The sequence below is a fragment of the Streptopelia decaocto genome (assembly GCF_964273445.1).
Source record: "Streptopelia decaocto genome assembly, chromosome: 5".
Taxonomy (NCBI): Eukaryota; Metazoa; Chordata; class Aves; order Columbiformes; family Columbidae; genus Streptopelia; species Streptopelia decaocto.
In genome coordinates this window covers 54,640,402-54,661,015 of record NC_138659.1, presented here as the reverse complement: position 1 = coordinate 54,661,015, position 20,614 = coordinate 54,640,402, and the positions used below count along the sequence as shown (strand labels likewise).

The 20,614-nt window shown below is 42.7% G+C and overlaps 1 protein-coding gene across 4 annotated transcripts; it reads right to left on the bottom strand.

Moving 5' to 3' along the window:
• Positions 1-266: 266 nt before the first annotated feature.
• On the bottom strand, positions 267-20,380 carry ANXA8L1 (annexin A8 like 1). Of its 4 annotated transcripts, none has more exons than XM_082052221.1 (14): positions 20,272-20,380; positions 13,929-14,008; positions 13,772-13,821; positions 9,662-9,752; positions 9,332-9,426; positions 8,090-8,203; positions 7,161-7,251; positions 6,475-6,554; positions 5,798-5,857; positions 5,214-5,307; positions 3,309-3,404; positions 3,003-3,061; positions 2,021-2,143; positions 267-620 (listed from the first exon to the last, which is right to left on the bottom strand). In XM_082052221.1, exons 3-14 carry the CDS (start codon positions 13,790-13,792, stop codon positions 564-566), a joined length of 981 nt encoding a protein of 326 aa, XP_081908347.1. In that variant the 5' UTR covers positions 13,793-13,821; positions 13,929-14,008; positions 20,272-20,380; the 3' UTR covers positions 267-563. The 4 variants fall into 4 exon arrangements, with proteins under 4 accessions (XP_081908347.1, XP_081908346.1, XP_081908345.1 ...); XM_082052220.1 differs by lacking the exon at positions 20,272-20,380 and adding an exon at positions 14,573-14,672; XM_082052219.1 differs by lacking the exon at positions 20,272-20,380 and having other exon boundaries at positions 13,929-14,189.
• Positions 20,381-20,614: the final 234 nt, after the last annotated feature.

Genomic DNA, 20,614 nt, shown 5'->3' with positions numbered 1-20,614 from the left:
TGCTCCTTGGGGAGTTCTCATTGAAGTCATGCAACTAAGTCTGCTAAACTAGGTGCCCTAGGATTTAATTCTCTGTTCTGACCCACATCCTAAAGCCCCATTAGTATCTGGAACTCCTTCCAGACCCATCCTGCTAGCATCAAATGGCGAGTGCTTCACCAGCTTATCCTAATGAAGTTAACGAAGACCAGGCTTTGTAGGGGTGTTCAGACTTGTGAAACACCTACAGAGGGTTCAATGACTCAAAAAAGCCTTTAATTTCATGTCTAAGTGCCATCCTACACAGTGTGTTAAAAGGGAAGGGAAATTGCACAGAACGAAATGGAAACAAAAAGAAACATTCCCACTTGTGTTTGAAAAACTGTTGGGGAAGTGAATAGCTTTTAATGTGTAATGAGCATTCACAGCCTTCAGAGAGCTTTGGAAATCCTGACCATAAATTTGATCATCTTTTTCACCCCATTTGGATGGATGGAAAGATTTTCTACATGTACATTTTCAGACCCTTGTTCACTCATAGTTTTCTCTCTGTATCCATTTCAACATCTTCTTCCTAGATTTTGTCAGTCACTGCCACAGAGATTCAGCAAGGCTGTCTTGTAATCACCGCTGGTGTCATCCTGACAGGAAAAAAAGTTAAAAAAAAGTGAGTGTGGAAGTTCTTCTGCACGCTCCAAGTGTTTCATTTGTCAGTCTGTGGAATATGCCCACGCAGGAAAAGGACTTTGGAAAGAGCAAGTCAGACTTCAGCAGTTACTGCCAGCTGACACACCATCAAAAGTGAACAGAGAAATGAGGCTTGTAGCTGCCACCTGAAATAACATTTATCAAGTCCAATTATTTTCTTTGGAATCCAGACGAGCAATTGATCAGGGCTCTGTCCCACTGAGTGGCACAGATAAAGTCAGCATGAACAAGAGCAACCAACCCTGTGGTGCTCAGTTTTTATGTCCCTGGGTATTTGTGTAGTATCTCTCCCCTACAAGAAGGGAAAGGGCAGTATAGTTAGCCTTAGTGCATGACATTTTTCAAAAAGCCACAAATATGGTCATCTTGATCTAGACAAGCACTACAGAGAATTTCACTAGATAAAAATTTTGCTCCCTTTGAATGTTTTGTGATGACAGGTGTAAAGGCAGCTCTGCTTCTCAGAAGGAATGAATATTCCATACAGACCCTTGAAGACTGATCATTAATCAACAAGACAGACACTGACAGTACCAATTAGAAGAAAGGGCCTTCATTACAGAACCAGACTTCCCATGGGGACTGCTAAGGATATGGTTTCTGTGTCATTTGCACTGCGGGAGAAGAATGTCCCAGAGTCCTTCGGACAATTGGCAAAATCCAGAATTTCAGCTGTAACAGGACAGGGTCATTCACTCAGACCTGAGACTCAAACCTCAGAAGCTACAACAAGCTTTGACAAATTTCAGTTTCTAAACCTATCTCACCACAGTATAGACCAGGCCATCAGCTGAGATAAATCAGCTAAAAACCAACCAAACAAAAGAGTGAACCAAACCAAGAACAACCAAAACCAAACACCACCAAAAAACCCACTCGAACACCACACACCAATCAACAACAAAAAGAAAATTAAAAAAACCCGGCGCTGTTTTGTCTTATATGGCTCAGACTCGAAGTAGCTAAGAACAGCAGAGAGAGAGGAGAAAATGACATAAGGGTGTGGCAAAGATTTAACAGGGAGGATTAAATACATATAGAGTCATCTAGGAGATCATGAAGTGCAGAAATACAGTCTGGCCCATGAAAAACCTGGAGCAGTCTCTCCTCAAGTTTGGACTTGCCCAAGTCACTTACAGAGCACACAATCTGACTCACCTTTCAGGTATATGTCTCTCAAGGAGATAACCGTAAATAGGCCTAATGAAGGAGAGCTATGATCTTAGCAGAAAAGACATTTTTAGTGAAAACAACCATGGAAGAACCCCATGGTGCTGGACAGGATAGGAATTTGCATGATGGCTAAGAACCATCATACGAGGATGCTGCTTACCAGAATCATACTGGAGAGAGTCTTCCCTGCAATATGCTTGAATTCAGCCTTTATGAGATTTAAATCAACTTCACTTCGAGAAACGATCACCCTTATGAGAGTCCCATCATCAGTGCCAGCACCCTGGAATAACAGATGTATCAGTCTGTGACGTTAGTGGGTGTTCAAGGGGTAAGCTTTTGCAAAAAATGGTCCAGCTCAGGAGGAGAGAGCTTTCAAGCATCACCTGGCATGTGTTCTGCAGCACATCTGCTTCTCTTTCTGGAGGGTCAATGCCCACCCCACTCCCAGAAGCCACTGTCAATACCACAAGCCAACCAGGGAAGTGCTATAAGCCTTTACACATGTCAAATGCAAAAGCAAACATGCTACAGAGTTGGAAGTCAGCACTGAATACATATTGTCCTTCTGCAGCATTACCCATGCAACTCTTGTCTTCAGCAAGCATTGTTTAACCACTCACAGGATATCACACTGATAACAGAAATAATCAGTCATCTCAGCTTTCCACAAAGTTGGGAGAGTTGACATCTTTTACATATCAGTTAGGAGTTCTAGCAGTACAGCTTGCAGATGCTTTATGCATCCCCCTTTGGAACTTTTTCATTTTATACTGCCATTGAGAGAATTGCTTTCTTAGAAGGAAATACTGTGGTCCAGTCCATGAAGTTAACATTATGGGCAAAACTCAATCAAAATCTGTCTCCTAGAAAAGTCTCTTCCAAAAGTTTTGTCCGTATTCCAAAAGGTGGGACTGGATTCCTTGCAAACTCCCAAGTCAGAAAAGCCACACTCTCTTTGTATTGCAAGCTTAAAGGGTACTTTTCTATCCAAGGTGTTTGAAAGGATTTTACTGTTACTCGCAACAATAGCACTAAACTTGCTGGATTTCACCAAAACCTTGGGTCTCCTAATTTGAATTGGTGGAAGTCAGTTTACAGGTCCAGTGTGAAAACAAGTATGTTACAATGAAGAGTCTTACCTTTAAAGCATGGTACAGCCTCTCTGCAAAGTAGCGGTGGACATTCCTGGTGCATTTCACTAGGCATACAAAAAGGCTGAGTAAGAATCAAAGGTAATTCCAGTCTAGGGCAGCAGGTAACAAAGGTTCAACATGCTTTCCATTAATTCAGTGTGCCTCTAGGATCCGTGCTTATGTTACCTAAGAAGTACCCTTTACTTCCTACCAGATACCTTTATAAAGTAGATCCATCCCATAACAGTCAACTGCTGCAGGAGAAAAGGCAGCAGACTCAGACAAAAGAAAAGGAAATGTAGCCACTCTTACCAATAGCCAGCATGGCATCCTCGAGTGAACCATGAGTTTCAGACTTGATAGAGTCTTCTATGCTCTTACCAGCCAGTTTCTGGTATTCTTCAAACACTGTTTGAAACACAAAGAACTTCAATTTTTTTACCAAGCAACTGCTCAGGCACTTTGATGCAAATATTTACAGGGATTGCTTGTGTTGCAATATGTAAACAGAGATCTCACTGAAACAATGGCCACATTTGCACCAACTGCAGGAGGCGTTAGCCAGGCACAGAAATCAAGTACAACAATGGATGTCAAAGTTCAGAAGAACCCAACCCATCCACAGGTCTTAATTCCTGCCTTCATTTAAAAATGCAAGCTCAGTCACTTCATGTTTATTTTGAAATATGACCCTTTGCCACTGTCTTTAACCGCAGAAATGAAGCAGGCAACAGAAGGTTAGGCACAACTCTACCATTTGGTCTTGTGTTTGATGTCACTAGCTTCAGAAGCAAAAATAATATCCAATTAACCCTAGGAAACTGTGCTGCTCATGGTCTTTAGACTTTTAAATTATGACAGCGGTTTGGGAAAACATATTATTTCAACCACAATTAAAAAAACCCAAACAAAACAACAAAACACCAAAAACAAACCCACAAATCACAATTTAGAAAAGATGAGCGAAACACAGGTGCAAATTCCAAAATAATTGAACTCCCACAGTAACAAAACCTCAGCAACAGAGAAATTGTTCACCTTATGTACTCTGTGTACTCCAAGGTTCACAATTATGGATATCAATTTTGATTCCTAGCTTTCAGATCAAGAAGGAAAACTAATGCAATAGACATCTTAGTGAAGTTTGCTCAGCATTCAAGATCAGAAACCTAAATGTTAACACTCAGATACTTCAGGGAAAGGCAATTCCACAGAGTAGACAAATGAATAAAACCTTCTAACTCAGGCCTACCCTCCATATTGAAAAAAAAAAATTAGCTCTCACAATTACACTCAAGTTTTAAACTTAAACAGTTACAGGCTGCGGCAGCACAGAGGAAATTACTTGCTTGGTTATACAGTAGGTCGCGAAGATTGGTTACATCCTTATAACTAGTTGAAATTCAGTTCTTAGAGGCAGACACAGCCAAAGACTAAAGATTGCTTTTGGGGGTTTGTTTTCTAAGTGATGCTGGGAGATTAAATTTGAAACACAAGGGGGAGCTGGCCTCCAGGCTCTGGAAAACAGTCAAGACCTCAGCTTGAAAAAACTCAGGCATACCTAGTCATCAGCTAAATTTATCAGTTTAGGTCCAGCTCATTTACACAGCACTTGATATGCTTATACTCAGCCAACATAATAAAAACCAAGGCCTTGGGCTGCCTCAAAAGTCTTGAGATGACAAGGCCAGGTTTCTGCTGCATAGGGCAGTGGGGAGCTGAGGGCTCCCTTAGGTGGAGGTGGGTTAGTGTCTTCCATCCCAGCAGTCTCTGATGTCCTCAGAAGAAACTGGGGCAGAAATGCCGGGTGCACCCTGTCATTCTTCAGCACTGAATAACCAATGACTTTTTTGGCAATTTTTTCCCAGAGGAACCCACATTCAAAGGGTCATGGATCTGTCCACTGCATGCTCCTACCTGGCTGGAAAGAGACTCTCTTTATCCCCTTGGGTTTACAAAAGAACCTATACCACCCAGCCATTGCCACTGTATAAGGACTCGTAAATAAGCCACTTGATTTTCAGCAGCACTAAGTCTTCATCAGTTTTCACGAAAGCTGCTGGCACCTTTTCGCCATTGGAGTGACCAAGGATTAGCAGACAGACTCAGGTACTTATTTGTGACCACCCATCTCTCCCATCTATAGCCCTGTCTCTTCTTTTTGGCTAGGGTGATTTCTCATTGCAGAGGCTTGGGATTGTAGGCTCTGCTCCATACCTTTCAGCAGGTGTGTGGCACTCCTCTTGCACAAGATGGTGATAAACTGTACCTCATCAGTGCCCTTTATCTTCTCCCCAGCAGCATGGAGAGTCTGTAGTTTAACATACAATTGTTAGAAAGATGTTCTCTTTGTGTATGTAGCTGGTAAAGGAACACAGCTTGGCTTAAGGCACTGCTGGGATAAAGAGGTTCAAAGCAACCTAAACCTAGACCTAGACTCTACTGGAATGGTTGATTATGAAAACCCTAGACCATGTCTTCTAGTCAAATTGGAGCAGCCACTGTTTCCACCCTTTCCATCCCTCCTGCAGCAGCTGGAGCAGCCAACAATACTCGTGCTGTTATGGTGCTGTAACACCGCACCATATGCATATATTTTCACATGTCACAACCAGATGAGCCCAAGTCCAACTCTCACCACTCTTTGAAACAGCAAAGCAAAATTGAAGACCCCCAAGCTGCTTCCACTTCAAGACCACCCCTTCTCAAAATACTGTGGCTCCAACCCTCTGCTGATGCACTCTGAAGCTCAAGACAGGTAGAATGCAGGCGTATCACTGATCACAGGTGTTTGAGAGTACCTCTGCATCTTGGCGAGCCAATGCTATGTCCACATAGAAATACTCATTGTCCCTTTCACCCTATGAGAAAAAAAAAAAAAGAAAATTAACCACTTTGTCTCATGAAGATTCTTCTAAATATAAGGATCACAATGTATGTTCTGGGCAAAAAAATCAGTTATCCTTCTCAGTTACCTATTTCTGCAGAGTACTCAAACAGTAATGTTTCAGACAGCACAAGTGCTAATGTCTTCACTGAAAGGCACTGAAATTAGTCATAGGAAGAGGAGTAAAAAAAAATGCTAAGTTATTCTGCTACTAGGCAGGAAAATTCAGAAAACATGATGGGATAAATTAATCTGAATGCACTCCACATTGAGGGCACAGACCCTGGAAGAGTGGTGAGTCACAGCTGAGTGGCATTGTTTTCTAAGACCCTGGTAGAGTGCACTGGCTTTATGCACACGGGAAAGTGAGGTACCTCCCTGCAGCAGAGATGATTGCAAGCTCCCAGCTAAGGGAGGGTTCCCTACTGCAGTCACATTGAAGTGAAACACATCGAGTTCAAGTGACATTTTTGTCTCTGCGGTTTCTCTGGTGATCATGACTGTATTGCCTCTTCTATTGCATGTCTGCTCCAAAAAGGAAGAGAAAAATGTGAAGGTTTTTATACCCTCATTTCTCTTCTCTAGCATTACCTGAAGAAGGCAAACCAGAATCTGTTCAAAGTAGCCACTTGTATCTGATTTTATGTCTTCCTCCAGATCGGAACCGTATTCTACCAAAGGAGAAGAGAACGACAAGGGAAGAATTTGTTATTTGGGTCATATAGTCAAGATACTACTAGTCACTCAAGAGCACACAGTAGCCTGACACTAGTCAAGAAGGTCGCTAGGGAAAAAAATCTATGGCTGAGATCAGCTCACACACTCAGTGGTACCCAGGTTGGCATTCACATGTGACTGAGTCACTAGCTCCACTGATATTCAAGGCATTAACAGAGTTAATGTCAGAGATATAGTTTAAGGACCAAAGGGATATCACATGTTTACAAATACAGATTTGATAAATACTCATCTAGAACATATTTAATGGGGAGAAAAAGCCAAGTGCATAGCTATAGTTTCTTTTGCAAGCCAAAACAAATTTGTGATTTGCTGACCTTTTCCTGTAGCTGCATAGAGACCTAGAAAGGGATTTTTAAATTCTCTCAGCATAGTCGTGTTCTGTTTGCCAGGCTGAAAGCAGAGTTAGGTTGCACCTTCTTGCTTTTAAAAAGCCCATTTTCCTGCTGACAGTGCTAGTTGGTAACACTATTCCTGCTGTGCAATCAGGCCGTCCCACATTGGTCTGACCACACAAATCAGAGCCCCAGGCACTTTACCTTCTTTGTATGCCTTAATTATTTCCTTGATCTGCGCTTTTGTTCGGGATGCCAGGATCTCTATGATAACATCTTCACTTGTTCCCACACCCTTTAATAGAAAACATAGTGAAGAAATAAAGGTGGAGAAAGGCGTGGAATGAAATTTATTGCTAGAGAAGTATGGTCAAGTAAGGAGTCGAATGGCATCAGAGTGTTAGGCTGCATGTTGAGCTCTGAGATGTGGTCATGATGAAAGCTGGAGACATGAAACACATCTGATTTGACCATGGTTTCTTTCACTGAGGTGCCTAGTTCATAAAGGATTACTTTACGTAACGCTGCGTTTCTGCAATGCATTTCTGGTTTTGGATCTTTGATGACAAACAGTGTTAGAGGGATGTAGGGAGACCAATGTTTGTCTATTCAGTCCATCTTTGTACCATTTTAAAAGACTTCTCTGCATCTGAAATTTGAAAAGATACTGTATCAATAGCTAAGATCCCAGGCAACCCCCGCCCGGCCCTTGCACCACCTCTCCTTGATTTCTTAAAAGCTTCACATCTCAGGTGGGGTGTCAGGGCAGAAGTTTTGTGTGACTGAGCTTCATTCAGGAGAGGCACCGCAAGAAGCAGTGAAGAGATGTTTAACTGAAAAACATGATCTGTATATGTTCGTTTTTTGTCAAAGCTGAACTTAGTTTTGCTGTTGCCTTCCCCAGGCTCTGTGAGACATCTATGTATGGGAACTCTCATAAAGCCCTAAATATTAAAGCAGCATTTCCCCCCATAGTAGGCATTAATGATACAACTATTTCTCAAGGGCTACCACTAATAACAAATTCAATCATCTAATAGTCCATTTATTACCACTTGCATTAGAAGAACAGTTACAGGAAATTAGAACTGTGTCTGTGCTACTACTGAAATACCAGCATGCAATTCACTTACCTTCATGGCATCATGGAGCTCCTTGGCATCATACTTGAATGGGGAGTACATGAGAGCTACAATGAGCCTCTCAAAGTTGCCACTCAGTTCAGACTTCAGGCTTTCAATCAGATCCTGTTAAACATGCATCACTCAGTTATATAAAAAGCCTTACAGGACCTTTTTACTGCCTGGTGCTGTTTCCATCCCTGTGACCTACAGCAATGAAGCTGTATTGTGTTGATAGTTTATCAGAAGAAGTCCTGGGACTGAAAAAGGCACCCAACTCCAAATGGGATTTGTCTAGGTTCTTCCATATTCCCTACTGTCCCAATACCCACACTTCTGCAAGGTACTAATTAATTCTGCAGCAGGATAGGGAAGATTAAAATCCTCCTCCACCCTGCCTTACTCAGTGAGCAGAACCAGGCAGCTAAGGGCCCTGGATTGAGCAAGGGATGTAGCTTCAGACAGAGATGATTCCCAAAGCCTGCATAGAAACATGCATGCAGGACTTTTGCTGAATCAGGCATGCAGTCTGTCTGAAGAGAGACTTCAAACTTCCCTTTCACTATAATGCAGGTTTTTTAGGGTGCGACTCACCCTGTTTTAGTGGGATGAAGCACGCTATTCATTGTTCCAGGCTTCAACCCCTGCACCCCCCATTTTCTTTTTTTCCTGAGACCCTTGCATGCCTGTCCCCCTTCCGTTGGGAACTGCAGAGTAGGACTGGTGACAGAGTTCTCCAGTGGAAAAGTTTTCCCAAGAAAAAATTTTGTCAAAGACTGAAACATAGCCACAGGACAACACGGTTGTCAATAAGTGTAGTTTGTTTTCATGTTCAGAATTTCCAAATGAATGTAATTAAAGAAGTCTTTAAATTGAACTTTCTTTGGCATTTAAAGGGCCCCAAACCAAATTAATATTTTACTGAAAATGCCGCTAAGAAAGGTATCAGTTTTTGTTACAGCGTTGAAAACAGTAAGAACTTTAAATGAAAATAGTTTAAAAATTATTTCAATTCAAAAAGCATTATACAAAAAAACAAAAACAAAAACCAATCTTTGAGGGAAAACAATTCTTTTCCAACCAGAAATTAATTTCACATATTCCCTCCAGGTTTTATAAATAAATATTATTGTACTTATTTGCAGAAGACCTGCATATTGTTTGCCTCATGCTTGCAGGATTAACTGTACACCCATTTACTACACGCTGAATGCAGTGAAACAGTGACTGAATATAGCTCTGTTTTGAAAGAACCTTTCCAAATTGTCCTTTGAACGACGTGGCAATCTGTTGACGCTGCATATTGGTTCTCTTGGTTAGGACGTCAATTATAGCTTGTTCATCAGTCCCTGTGGAGAACAATAAGTGCACAGAATAAGTTGACTCACTTTGAATATCAAGACATCATTCCCTAGTTCATTGCCTTCATGCATAAGTTTAAGTATGTACTGATAAAACTTTAATTTTTAATTTTCCACTTTAAAAAAGTGATATTTCTGGCTGCAACTTTCTAAAGGAATGGCTTTCAACTTGGCAATCATAAGCAGAAAATAGAATTTACACATGTAGTTGGAGTCAACTCACCAAGACCTTTCATGGCTTTGTACAAAGTTTGAGCATCAGGTACAGGGTCAAAGTTTAAAGCACCTGTCACGGACCTGCCCTCTGCTTCACTCTGAAAGAGGAAGAAAAATACGGGACTTTTCACTATTGCTTTTCATCAGCAGAAACACAAAATGCAAAGCACAACTGACACTGCTGCAACAGTCATTAGATACAGTTAGTCTGGCAGAAAAAGCTGAGAAGGCTAGACTTTCCTATTCACCCCTTAAATTCAGTGATTCACATGCTATCATATCATACTGCATTTCCTAGTGATTTAGTGCAGGGTAGTTGTCACGCGTTCTGATTTCATGGAATAGTCATGCTCTGAGAAACAGTTTTTCTAAGTAGCAGTTTTATTCTGCTGCTGCACTTCTGCACAGCTGGTTTCAAGAAGAAAGCATCTCTACTGGAAGGATTCAGGCCAAGAGAACACTTGGAAGGAAGAGATCCATCTGGAGGAGTGCATGTTTGATGGTCTCCCCCAAACCAAGGGCCAACTACACAGGAATCCTCCAGACAGACATCTAAGGTGCTGCCAGTGCCAGAGACCCAGGGCAGGAAGACCCACTGAGACTTATTCCCATCACCACAACATAGTAGGGCCATCAACCAAGACCCATGCTTAGAAGCTTCATTGTAACAAGAGCTGTTCATCAAGGGACTGGCTTGGACATATTGATGCTTCTCTAACAACAAGGTCCTATCAACAGTGGAGTACATGAGTTGTTAGGCACAAAGAGTCATCACTACTTCATTCCAATAATGGACACAACTTTCTCTTTCTAAGCAGCACAGAGATTAAAGTTGCCCCAGGAAACTATTTTCATATTTTTACTCGTGGGCATAATTTTGAACTAATGATATCAGTATGACCTGATGGATTTTTCAATGGGGGTGGCTTCACAGTCAGATAAAAAGCACCTTCAAATCAGAGCTTACAGATCGCAAGGAATCACTACAGTTATCCGTTCTGACTTGGAAAATACAGACACACAGTGTCACCCAGAAGCCTCCTGCTATGATGCAAATCCCTTCTGCTCTTATTTCCTGTTTGAAAGAGCCCTCTTTATCTAGAGTCCTTCCAGGTCACCCAAGTCCTCCCTGGAGAAAAAAGCCTCCCCAAAGGAAAAAGCCTTCAAGTTATCCTTGCCAGCTTGTGGAAATTCCCTTCAGGATGTGCATGCCTGTTTTTAATGAGAGGCTGGAAAATTAATGGCTGTGTGCTCAGGAGTGTCTGTCAACAAATGCCAGGTCTGGCTGAGCGCTGTGATGAAGCATCCCCTCACTGTGCTGCACAGATGCTCAGGCTGGCTGAGAGTAAACCAGCTCAGGTGTCCTTGTTGAGTGCTTTACCAGTAGACGCAGTTGGCACATGTTCGCATTCCAGCCCCTTTGCCAGCCGAGCTCTGGGAGCAGTGACAAACAACCAAAGGCAATGAAGAGTATTGAGAGAGGCAGTGTGTTCATCAGCTAGCAAGATCTGGAGAAGCTTGTGTTACAGCCAGCACAGAGACAGACTCCAGTGCTACCACACCTTGCTCCCAGGAGAAAGAGCAGCTGTGAAGCAGATGGTATCAACAGGAAACTTCTTAATAGTTGCAGCTTTGAATCCCACTAATAACTGAGCAGCAAGTTTAAGGCTGTGCTGAAGCTATCACTGCAGAAAGAAGAGTGACAGACTAAAGCATTAACATCCCCAATGGCTTGTCATCAGCCTGGAACAGTCTGGCTGAGCTCACAGGACCATTGCAAGTGCTCTTTTTCTGGTACCCTGCAAAATCAACCAGCACCATCAAAACTACCCTGGAAAGCATGCTACACTCGTTCACCTGATTTTGCTCTGAAAAATATGGACAATCCTCTCTAGTTGCACTACAGGACCATGAGAAAGAAACACTCTGGATCCGTGCCTGGTGAATCAGTGAAAGAGGGAGTGCAAAGCTGAGCTTTCATTTGGCAGCAACAGAAACAAATTAAACAATGGTCTTTTTGGGTACTAATTCCAGTAAACATTTACAGCCCATCCTGGCTCAGGTAGCACCCTCATGACGCACTCATACACCTTACTCTCTGTGTACATAATTGTTCCAGTACAGACACAATCACAACAGGCTGCCAGAGAAACCGTGTTCAGTTTGGTCTTGTTTCCCAGGTGAACCGATCCTACAATTACCTAACTGAAACTATTCAAGGCATCTGTGTAACTCTTATGTGATGATGAATAATTGGCATGAAAGCAATGGAATCAGCATGCCTTACAGCTGATACTCTGTAAAGGGGATATTAGAAGTTTAGGTTTGAAAATATTTTGGTAGGAAAAGAGTGTTTTATTGAAAAGCTGGAATCTGGAGACAGGCAGGGTTACTGGGGACTTTTCAGCTGAAACTTTCTGAAAAAGTTTCACATTTTTTCATTCTTTTTGGTTTTGAACTGTATTTTCTGTGAAGGGTTTAGAAAAATCAAAACAATTTTTACCATCCTTCCTTTGTCCTCTCATCTTCTTTTCATGCCTCTGCCCCTGCAACACTGACAGGTAAGAAATCGCTGGAGCTTTCAAGGGCCCTTCTCCTTTTCTCACTCTAAGTTATCAAATGATTCCTAGCTTGGGGGTTAATGGGGAACAGATCAGCAGAAAGGAAAAAGAAATAAATTGACAGCTTCTACAAGCTTTGGAAAAAAAAAAATCCATTTTACTATACTAAGCTTCCAAAATGAAACAGGGAGGCAGAGGGAAATTAGCAGAAAGGAAGACTACAATTTTAATATTTCTGGGGGAAAAAAAAAATCATGATATTTTGAGATCAGAAAATTTCCCTATCTGAATCCTACTGAAAGTCTTTTTTTTTTTTTTTGTTTGGTTGGCTGTTTTTCTTTCCCACCCCTTGGTTGCAAAATTGTAACTGACAACTTGAAAAATGGTCATCTTGCAAAACGGTTTCTAACTCCTTGATGCTGTATTGCACCTGAGGTGATATACACTGCAGAACAGCTCTCCTGCACTTTCCAGGTACCTCTGCTGGCATGTGGGAGCAGAGCCCCTTGTCCCCAGCCCAGCTGCCTGCACCAGGGCTGCCAGTGCCCAGGTGGGAGAGGAGCAGCAGCACTGGAGCCTCGGTGCTGGCTCACTCCTCGCATGGGCTGCTGAAACATAAAGGTGTCTTCACAGCAAGAATCAGGGGAACTGGGACAAATATTTCCACAAACAAGACAAAAGCACTCCAGAGAAAGCCTGTGCACTACTGGTAGTGGTGCTGGGCAGGGGATGAGGCTGGGAAAGAAGACTTCTTTACCAGTACTCCTCCATCACACATCTCTAGCCAGTCTCTTCCAGGCTTTGGCTTGTAGTCTGGAGGTAAACCTGGCCTTCCACAGAGGCTAATGGGAGAACTGCCATGAATGGCAGCAGAGCTGTGCACATCACCAGAACTGCCTCCCATCTGACCTGAGCCATACCCTGGAGGCTGCCCAGTGCATCCCAAGAGCATCACCCCATCCTGTCACATTCCTCTCAAAACCGTGAGAGGTTAAAATACAACATACACAGCATTTCTGGCTCCTAGCAGACAGACAGGGAGTTTAAATCCACATTGTCACGCAATATTAAAAACCTACTAAAGAAAAAGACATTGTAGTTTGACCACATCTCCCTCTGTGACCACAGACTGCCAGCACAACTGAGGACCTAAATGAGGACAGGCCAGTGCTCTGAACTCACTATCACAAGAGAAGGGAACAGATAAGGAGCCTGCATCTTACAGAATTCAGCTGTGTAACTTGTTCCCTGGCACCATCTCCCCATGCACACAGGCACAAAAACACCCCACTGCACCACTCTCCTCTGAAGGACCGGGGAGAGCCTGCTCTTCTTCTTAAAGCCAGCAATCATGTTGCCACCTTCCTTAATCATGGGTTTTGAAGTGCTGAATGCTATTTTATAGTCAGAAAAACAGTAAATAGGTCTTACTGATTTTTAAAGGAAACATTTCATTCCCACACAGTACAAGTTACCTTATTATGGTGCAAAAAAACAATCAAACAACAACAACAAAACAAACCAGAGTGTCTTTCTTCGATATTTTCTCTACTTACCCAGGCCTTCCACCATGCCATTGCAGTCTTAGTAGTGATACCTGGGTCTGTTGATGAAGAAAAACACGCATATCACACCTCACAGTTAGGGAATCTGAAACTCAAAGGTGGTGGAGGGACACAAGGAAGAAACAAAAGTTCTTTTCTATAAACTTACCACAAGGAAACTGGAATAACTGTACTCCTCAGGAAGCTTATTCCCTCTGGTAGCTGCAGAATGTAACTGGCCTCTCTGTGCTGGGAACAAGCAGGTATAAATCATCCTTATCTACAAATAGCATGGGGCAACGCCCTCAGACATGGCTCAACCTGTTTTTCACATATGATCTCAGAGGGAGAGATCAAGTTGCTTAATAAGTGAGGCTTCCCTTGTGAGGATCCCTACATTCAACCCCTGTGACTAAAGCTCATTTTAATTTTTCCACTGCTACTCCCCACACGCACACCCTTCCCCAGTAACATTTTGGCCTCTAGTGCCAACACAATGTGCAAATTACAACCAGGTAACTTCTCAGCATAAAACTCCACTGGGACTTGGTGTATTTTGCTACAACAGAGTAAGCAACTCATTTTTACCAAATCTTTCTATCTCTACCACCCTGAAACACAGCAAAACAGGATTCTAGAAACTTAACAAACCCTCCTCTACCTCCCTTCCTTCAAAAAAGGCTTATTTAAAAACAAAACCAGACCACCACAAACACAGACACACCCCACACCATACATGTCCTATTCTTATAGTAAAGCTCAATAAAGCAGCAGACTCTACAGAGACTTGTGAGGTCCCCCCATATCCCATACCTAGACTGGCATGACAGGAGTCAAGAAGCATCTCTGGGCTAACATAGAACCAACACATTTAAGACTAACAACTTTCAGTAATACCATCCTCAGCAAAGTTGTCATAGCGTTTGCAGCAACTACTGTGACGTGTTAAGGTTTAGGAGTTGGTTTTTTGTTTGTGTTTTTTGTTGTTGTTGTAGTAGTTTTGTTTTGCGGGTTTTGTTTGTTTGGGGTTTTGTGTGTGTGTTTGCTTTAAAAAGAGCTGAACAACCCTTAATGCTCTAATTTGGAGAAATGTTTCTGTGAAGTAATTTGAAATATCTTATGGTTGTAGCAATATTTTCCTGTCTAGACTTTTGTCAGAATTCACCCAGGCCAGCATTTATTTACTTATTTTAAATGGAAAGCTGCCCTGATGGAAATGTTCCCACCAGCTATATCTTAACCCTTGCTGTGTAGGAGCTTTGTCCCCTCTCAGATTTACAGACCCACGTGGGACGCTGGGTAAACAACAGACTATTGGCCTCTCTTACTTCCTTCCCACACACTGCTATTTCACTTAACCCAGCAGGGTCCCCTATGGTCTGGGAAGCTGCGCTGGCTATTCCCAAGAGAATGAGCTGTGCCAGCTGCTCCTGCCTCAAACATCCATTATATCATGAGGGCAAGTTGTGAAGGAGGAGGCATGGGTAAGGGTCTGCACTGGCTTGGATTCATGCTGTGCTTGAGAAGCAGGTTCATCAACAGCACACAGCAAGGAGAGCTCATGAGTGGTTCTTCATTCCTTCTGGGGGTAAGACAGATTCAAAGCAGGGTGAAATTGCTTTTCCTGGATCCCAAGGCTGTGCCTGGCTGCCTACATATGCCTTTTCCCTGTGTTGGGATTTAATTGGGTCAACTTGACACGAAGGTCAGATTTCTTGAGGACTCCAAGGACAAAGAAGCCCTTCTAGACAGTTACAACAAACAGCTGTGAGCCACAGAGGGGACCAGAGACCAAACCAGACAGAAAATGGGAAAAAGCCCAAGTGGTCATTCTTGACAACATGAACTAAAGAGGCTGCAAAGGGATAGAGCAGGGGACTTTAATGCAGAGAAACACTACCCAGATTTTAAGAGATCAATGTGAATGGGCTAGGAAAGGCTGGAAGAACCTGAACCCTGCAGCAAGGCTCAGTGTACTGTTATGCAGTCTCAATACAGACCAGAGCAGTCAGCAGTCACAAGCCAGCAGAGCAGGAGGCAGACACTACAGTCCAATATCCCTTTTGCTTGTGCAGATGCTGTTAAACTGAACAGCTTTAGACAAGAACAGACTCATCTTCACTACATTCCTTGACCTTCCTTTAACACACATGCTGCGTGAGTGAGCTCATCTGTGGTTCACACACTTTACTACTCTGTACCTGAGAGACACACATGCCTTTTACAGCACCAGTAAGCTATGTAAGACACAACCTTACGTACAGCTCAGTGATTACCCTCAGGAATGTACAAAACTTGAGAAAAGGGTCAGAATACAATGTACAAGTTCTCCCAAACCTCAGTCTCTCTCCCCACCATCCCTGAAGCCATTTTTGCTTCTCAGGTAATACTCATTTTTGGAAAGTGGGCTCCAAATGCACTAAAAGGACTGTCAATATATCATATTACTCTGCCAAATATCATATTAAGGTGGCTAGAATCTGTCTCAGACAGTGAGCCTTTTTGCTTGTACTCTGCAGTATCCCACAAAATATGGTAATCTCTCAGCTATCTGCAAGATGGTTACCTGGGCAGTGGGTCAATCAAGCTGTGGGTATAGATTCCTGTAAGGTGTCTCCACATTAAATCTTTCCCAGGCCTCATCTACAGATCTTGTCTAGGCTTTCAGAGAGTCTCTGCTCCTGCTGATGTGCATGGCACAGCCATCAGCCAACAACAGGGGGTAGAAACCTCCAGCAGAAGCAGCACATGCATCATAATCAGGTTTGGTTTGCAGGTTTTTTTTTTAACCCATTTGGTCAAAATCAATTTTCAGCTAGACAAAATGAAGAAGCTACCAGGGTACTTCACTTTTCTTGACTTCACTCTTGGGACTTTCCAAGATTGAATCAGTGACATTAGAGCTGCCCCTGATATATACTCAACCAATGTAAGGAAAGTTAAAAGAAATCACGAGCAGGAATTTGCTCAACCTTTTTCAAACCCTGAAAATATTTAAGGCAAGAAATAAAGGCACTGATAGCCTTAGAACAGTATGTCTCTGGCATTGTTTCAAGAAGATTTTACCACCCATTAAGCTCCCACTGCTCTGTTTTCAGTCAAGAGAGCAGTCTAAAGGGTACTCTAATTTAGATTGAGGGTGACTAACATCTTTTAGGGTGCAGAGGCAGCCCCCTTTTCCCCTTTCCCATCTGTAGGTTTATAAAGTCTGGCTTTGTGCCTGGAAAGTTTCAAGCCAGGAGCTGACTGCTTTGGGACATGAAACCTTATGGAAACCAGGTTCTCAACTGCTCAGCAATTTCACTTATTCCATGCCTTTCACTTCTTTTAAAAATTTTTGAAGCCTAATAATAACATCACAACCCACTGGGAATTTCACCCTAAAGTTTGTATTTGATTGTTTCAGCCAGCAACCTGGAAATCAGGTGGAATCATTGTGGAAACAACAGACCAAGCACACAGATGCAAAGTAACAATCTGATGAATTATATAACATTGCTACTTAAATTTGAGGAAATCAGAGCTCACCCTTTAGACAAAACAGAGGAAAGGTGTTCTGTTACAAAGCTAAAAGCTTAAAAACTTTCTCTAATCTAGTCTGTAAGTAATACAGTGTAGAATTGTAGCTCTAATGAGCAGACAGTTCAGCAAACTGCAGAACTTTCTTTTATACATAAAAGAAATCCCCAAACTCATACAGTATTGTGCTTTCAAGATTTGGGCACAGCCCCTTTGCTTACAAGTCCTTTAGCTCTACACTCATTATTAAGAACACTTTGCCCTACCTTCCAGTGACTTAAACCAGCCTCTCACCCCAACAGCTGCTGTATTTGCAGACAGGCTTACACTCTCACTGTGCAAACTACACACTAGTCTCAACCTACAGATTTTAAGCTGCTCTGCAAACAAGTCTAGAGACCAGACACTATCATCTTCTTCTTCTTCTTCTGCTGCTGCTGCTCCTTTTTTTTTTCTTTCTCCTTTTCTTCCTGTTTATCACTACTTAAATGGAAGGGTACAGCTGAATGCTCTCACAATTGTTGAGAACAAATACCCTTACATCCACTAATCAGCTCATAAACACCTGAAATCAGATCATTATATGGGAGAGCTGTGTAAATTTGCCAGCAAGCCAATCCAAACAAAAAGTTGTTGTCTTTTTATGAAAGAGGTGTGAGCTGGGCAAAATGAGCAGATGGGGAAGGGAGCAGTTTTGAGTAAAGAGAGCATTTGTAATGCAAAAATTAAGTTACTAAAGCCTAGAAAAAATGCACTCGCATATCTGGCAGCTCAGTGCTCACCCTATTCTTCCCTCTTGTGCTTTTGAAACATATTTCACAGTGAAAATGACCCCAAAATACGATTATTTTCATTTGAAAATCACTACCACAGCATAATTTTCCAAGTTTCCTTCATTACTGCAAGCAACTTTGTGCCAAGCATCATAAGAGAAAATTAATGTCTCTATGTTGTGGTGTTTAATCACAGAAGTATCAATAGAGTAAAAACTTCAGGTTTGGTTTCCCCTCAGCACTTTTGTAAGCTCTGGAAGATGAGTCCTGGGGTCAGCAGGGACAGGCAGTGCTGCACAGGACTCTGCACAGAAGTTTGCAGAGCTTAGGCAAGGGTGTGTCGACGTGGCCCTTCCAGAGCACCTTTGCTGCACAGGGCCCCACTGCTGCTGCTGGGAGAGCCAGGGTGAGGCACCAACACAAACACTGCAGAGCACGTCCCCTTGGCTTGCTCTGGCTCTGCTCTGCTTCTGGCTGACTTGGGCTGAGCATTTTTCTGCTCATTCCTTTCTTGTGCTAGTGCTCGTGCCAAGGAATTCCTCCCAGTCACCCTAAAAACCATTCCCCACACAAAGCAGGCAATTACTGCTCTTGCTTAATGCCAAAGGCCAACAAAGAAAGCACACTCTGAATCAAAATGGGCAAAAGCAGCTCACTTGGGTCTGATGGGGACATGACACATGCCAGGAGTTCACATGCCAGCAGTGGGTGGAAGGCAGCATTTGGGAAGCCTTTGGATGATCGTGTGTGAAATATTTTGTGCATGTCCTCACCTGGCCTCTATGGGGATTTTTTATGTGTAGTCCTTGATGGAATAAGTATAGATATCTGTACACAATTAAAGATGATCCTGCTGCTTGAAACAACTCTGCATTGGAGACAGACATACAGAACAGACTAAGGGAGAAGTGAAAAAGTCTCTGGATGTGTCTGAAGTCCAGCGGTTTGTAGCAAGGCAGTAATGTATCCTTTACTGCTTGCACTAATTGGCAATCAGCCTTTCTTGGGAAGCTATGCTTTCCTCCAGCTTTTACACATTTATTAGTAGTGATGGAGACATAAATTACTTTTACTAAGGGTAGAAAAATAGGTTTGTTAAGCTGCTAGCATGGGGTACAATGCAGGTGCCCAGACTTTCTGGTCAGCCAAGGTATCTACCAACATCTTTATACAGCAAATAGTCAGAAATCACACACTACCTAGCTAAGAGAGGAAAGAAAAGCCTTTGACTAAGGACAGGAGACAATAACAACTCTTCAGAAATCCTGCTGTCCTGTTGAGACCTGGGGTAGGCTGGACACACCTGGGAGACAGGGTCACCACCTGATACCATCTTTTGTAGACACTACTGACTTGCAACCCTGTTTGGATTTGTATTTTATTGTGTACCTACACAATGGCTGTTGCTTTATAAGATAAACCAACATATTTCACAGTTTCTTTTTGTAGTAACAATAATGTAAAAAAGGGTAAATAATCTTAGAGAATACTTTTGCGTTGAAGGCACTAAAAATAGCAATAGTGCTCCTAAAACAGCCAGCTTTCCTTAAACTGAGGGTTGTGGTCTAGCTGTGTTACTTGAAAATCTTCCAAGTTTTTTCCAGACACCTCTGCCAGATACGGGTGGGTGATCTAAGATCAGTTCCTCGATCATACTGAGGTGATTGGAGTCCACTGGGTCAAACGGGAAAGAATGTTTTCAGGGTCATGGAGAGAGCAAGAAATCAAAACAAGCTCTCCCAAGAGCCAGACTCACAGTACCACAGTGTCTCAACTGCAGAATGGCATGAAGTATTCATTCATGCCTCAACAGACTACCTTGTGTCCCAAACGGTGGGTTATTTTCAATGCCATGTTTTGTCACAAAGGTGATAAATGAGGGCTGATCATTTCAGACAAAGAATCGTTGTCATTAGCTCAAAGATCAGCTCAGTTAGGTGCAAGAACAGAAGAGGACTGATAGGGCTTGTTTGCCTGAAGGATTTTACTCAGCACATGTTTCAGCGTTGATCTGTGTCTCTTTGATAGTGATACAGCAACCAGGTCACAGCTCAGCAGCGTGTGCCTGTATGAAACACAATGTAGAAAATACAGCACAGGCTCATGCACGCTGCTGCATCACCAGCTTGGATCTGCGTGGAGGCTGGAAGATGCAAAGGCATGGCCAAGGAAGGAGTGGCTCTAGGGAATGTGAAGGAGAATCTGGGAAGAGAGACTGACCATAGAAGGAGCTGAAGAGGGATCAGGTGTGGCAGAGGTCTATGACAGCTGGAAGGAGGAAAGGTTGCAGCCCCAAGGCCTGCCCCCAGCTTCCTTCACGGATCAGCCTGCAGTGGAGACAGAGAATGCTGAGCAGTGGGATTACCAGGCTACAGTTACCTACCTGCAGTTCTGCTATTGAATGTCCCAGAAATACTGAATCCTTCCTGCTCCAAGAACTGAATCTCAGTGGAAGCCTTTAGCTATCAGATAATTTTTAATTGCAGAGATCTAGTTTGGTGCAAGATGTGTAACAGTAGATGCTGTCGGCTTAGGAGACACTCATCTTCTCTAGTGCTGGGCA

Excerpts from the sequence above, each read along its gene's own strand:
- ANXA8L1 (XM_082052221.1), bottom strand. The coding sequence starts at position 13,792 with ATGGCATGGTGGAAGGCCTGG. Across the intron at positions 8,204-9,331 it reads TCAAAGGACAATTTGGAAAG|GATCTGATTGAAAGCCTGAA; the intron begins GTTCTTTCAAAA and ends CATGTTTAACAG. Across the intron at positions 7,252-8,089 it reads AGCTCCATGATGCCATGAAG|GGTGTGGGAACAAGTGAAGA; the intron begins GTAAGTGAATTG and ends TTTCTATTAAAG.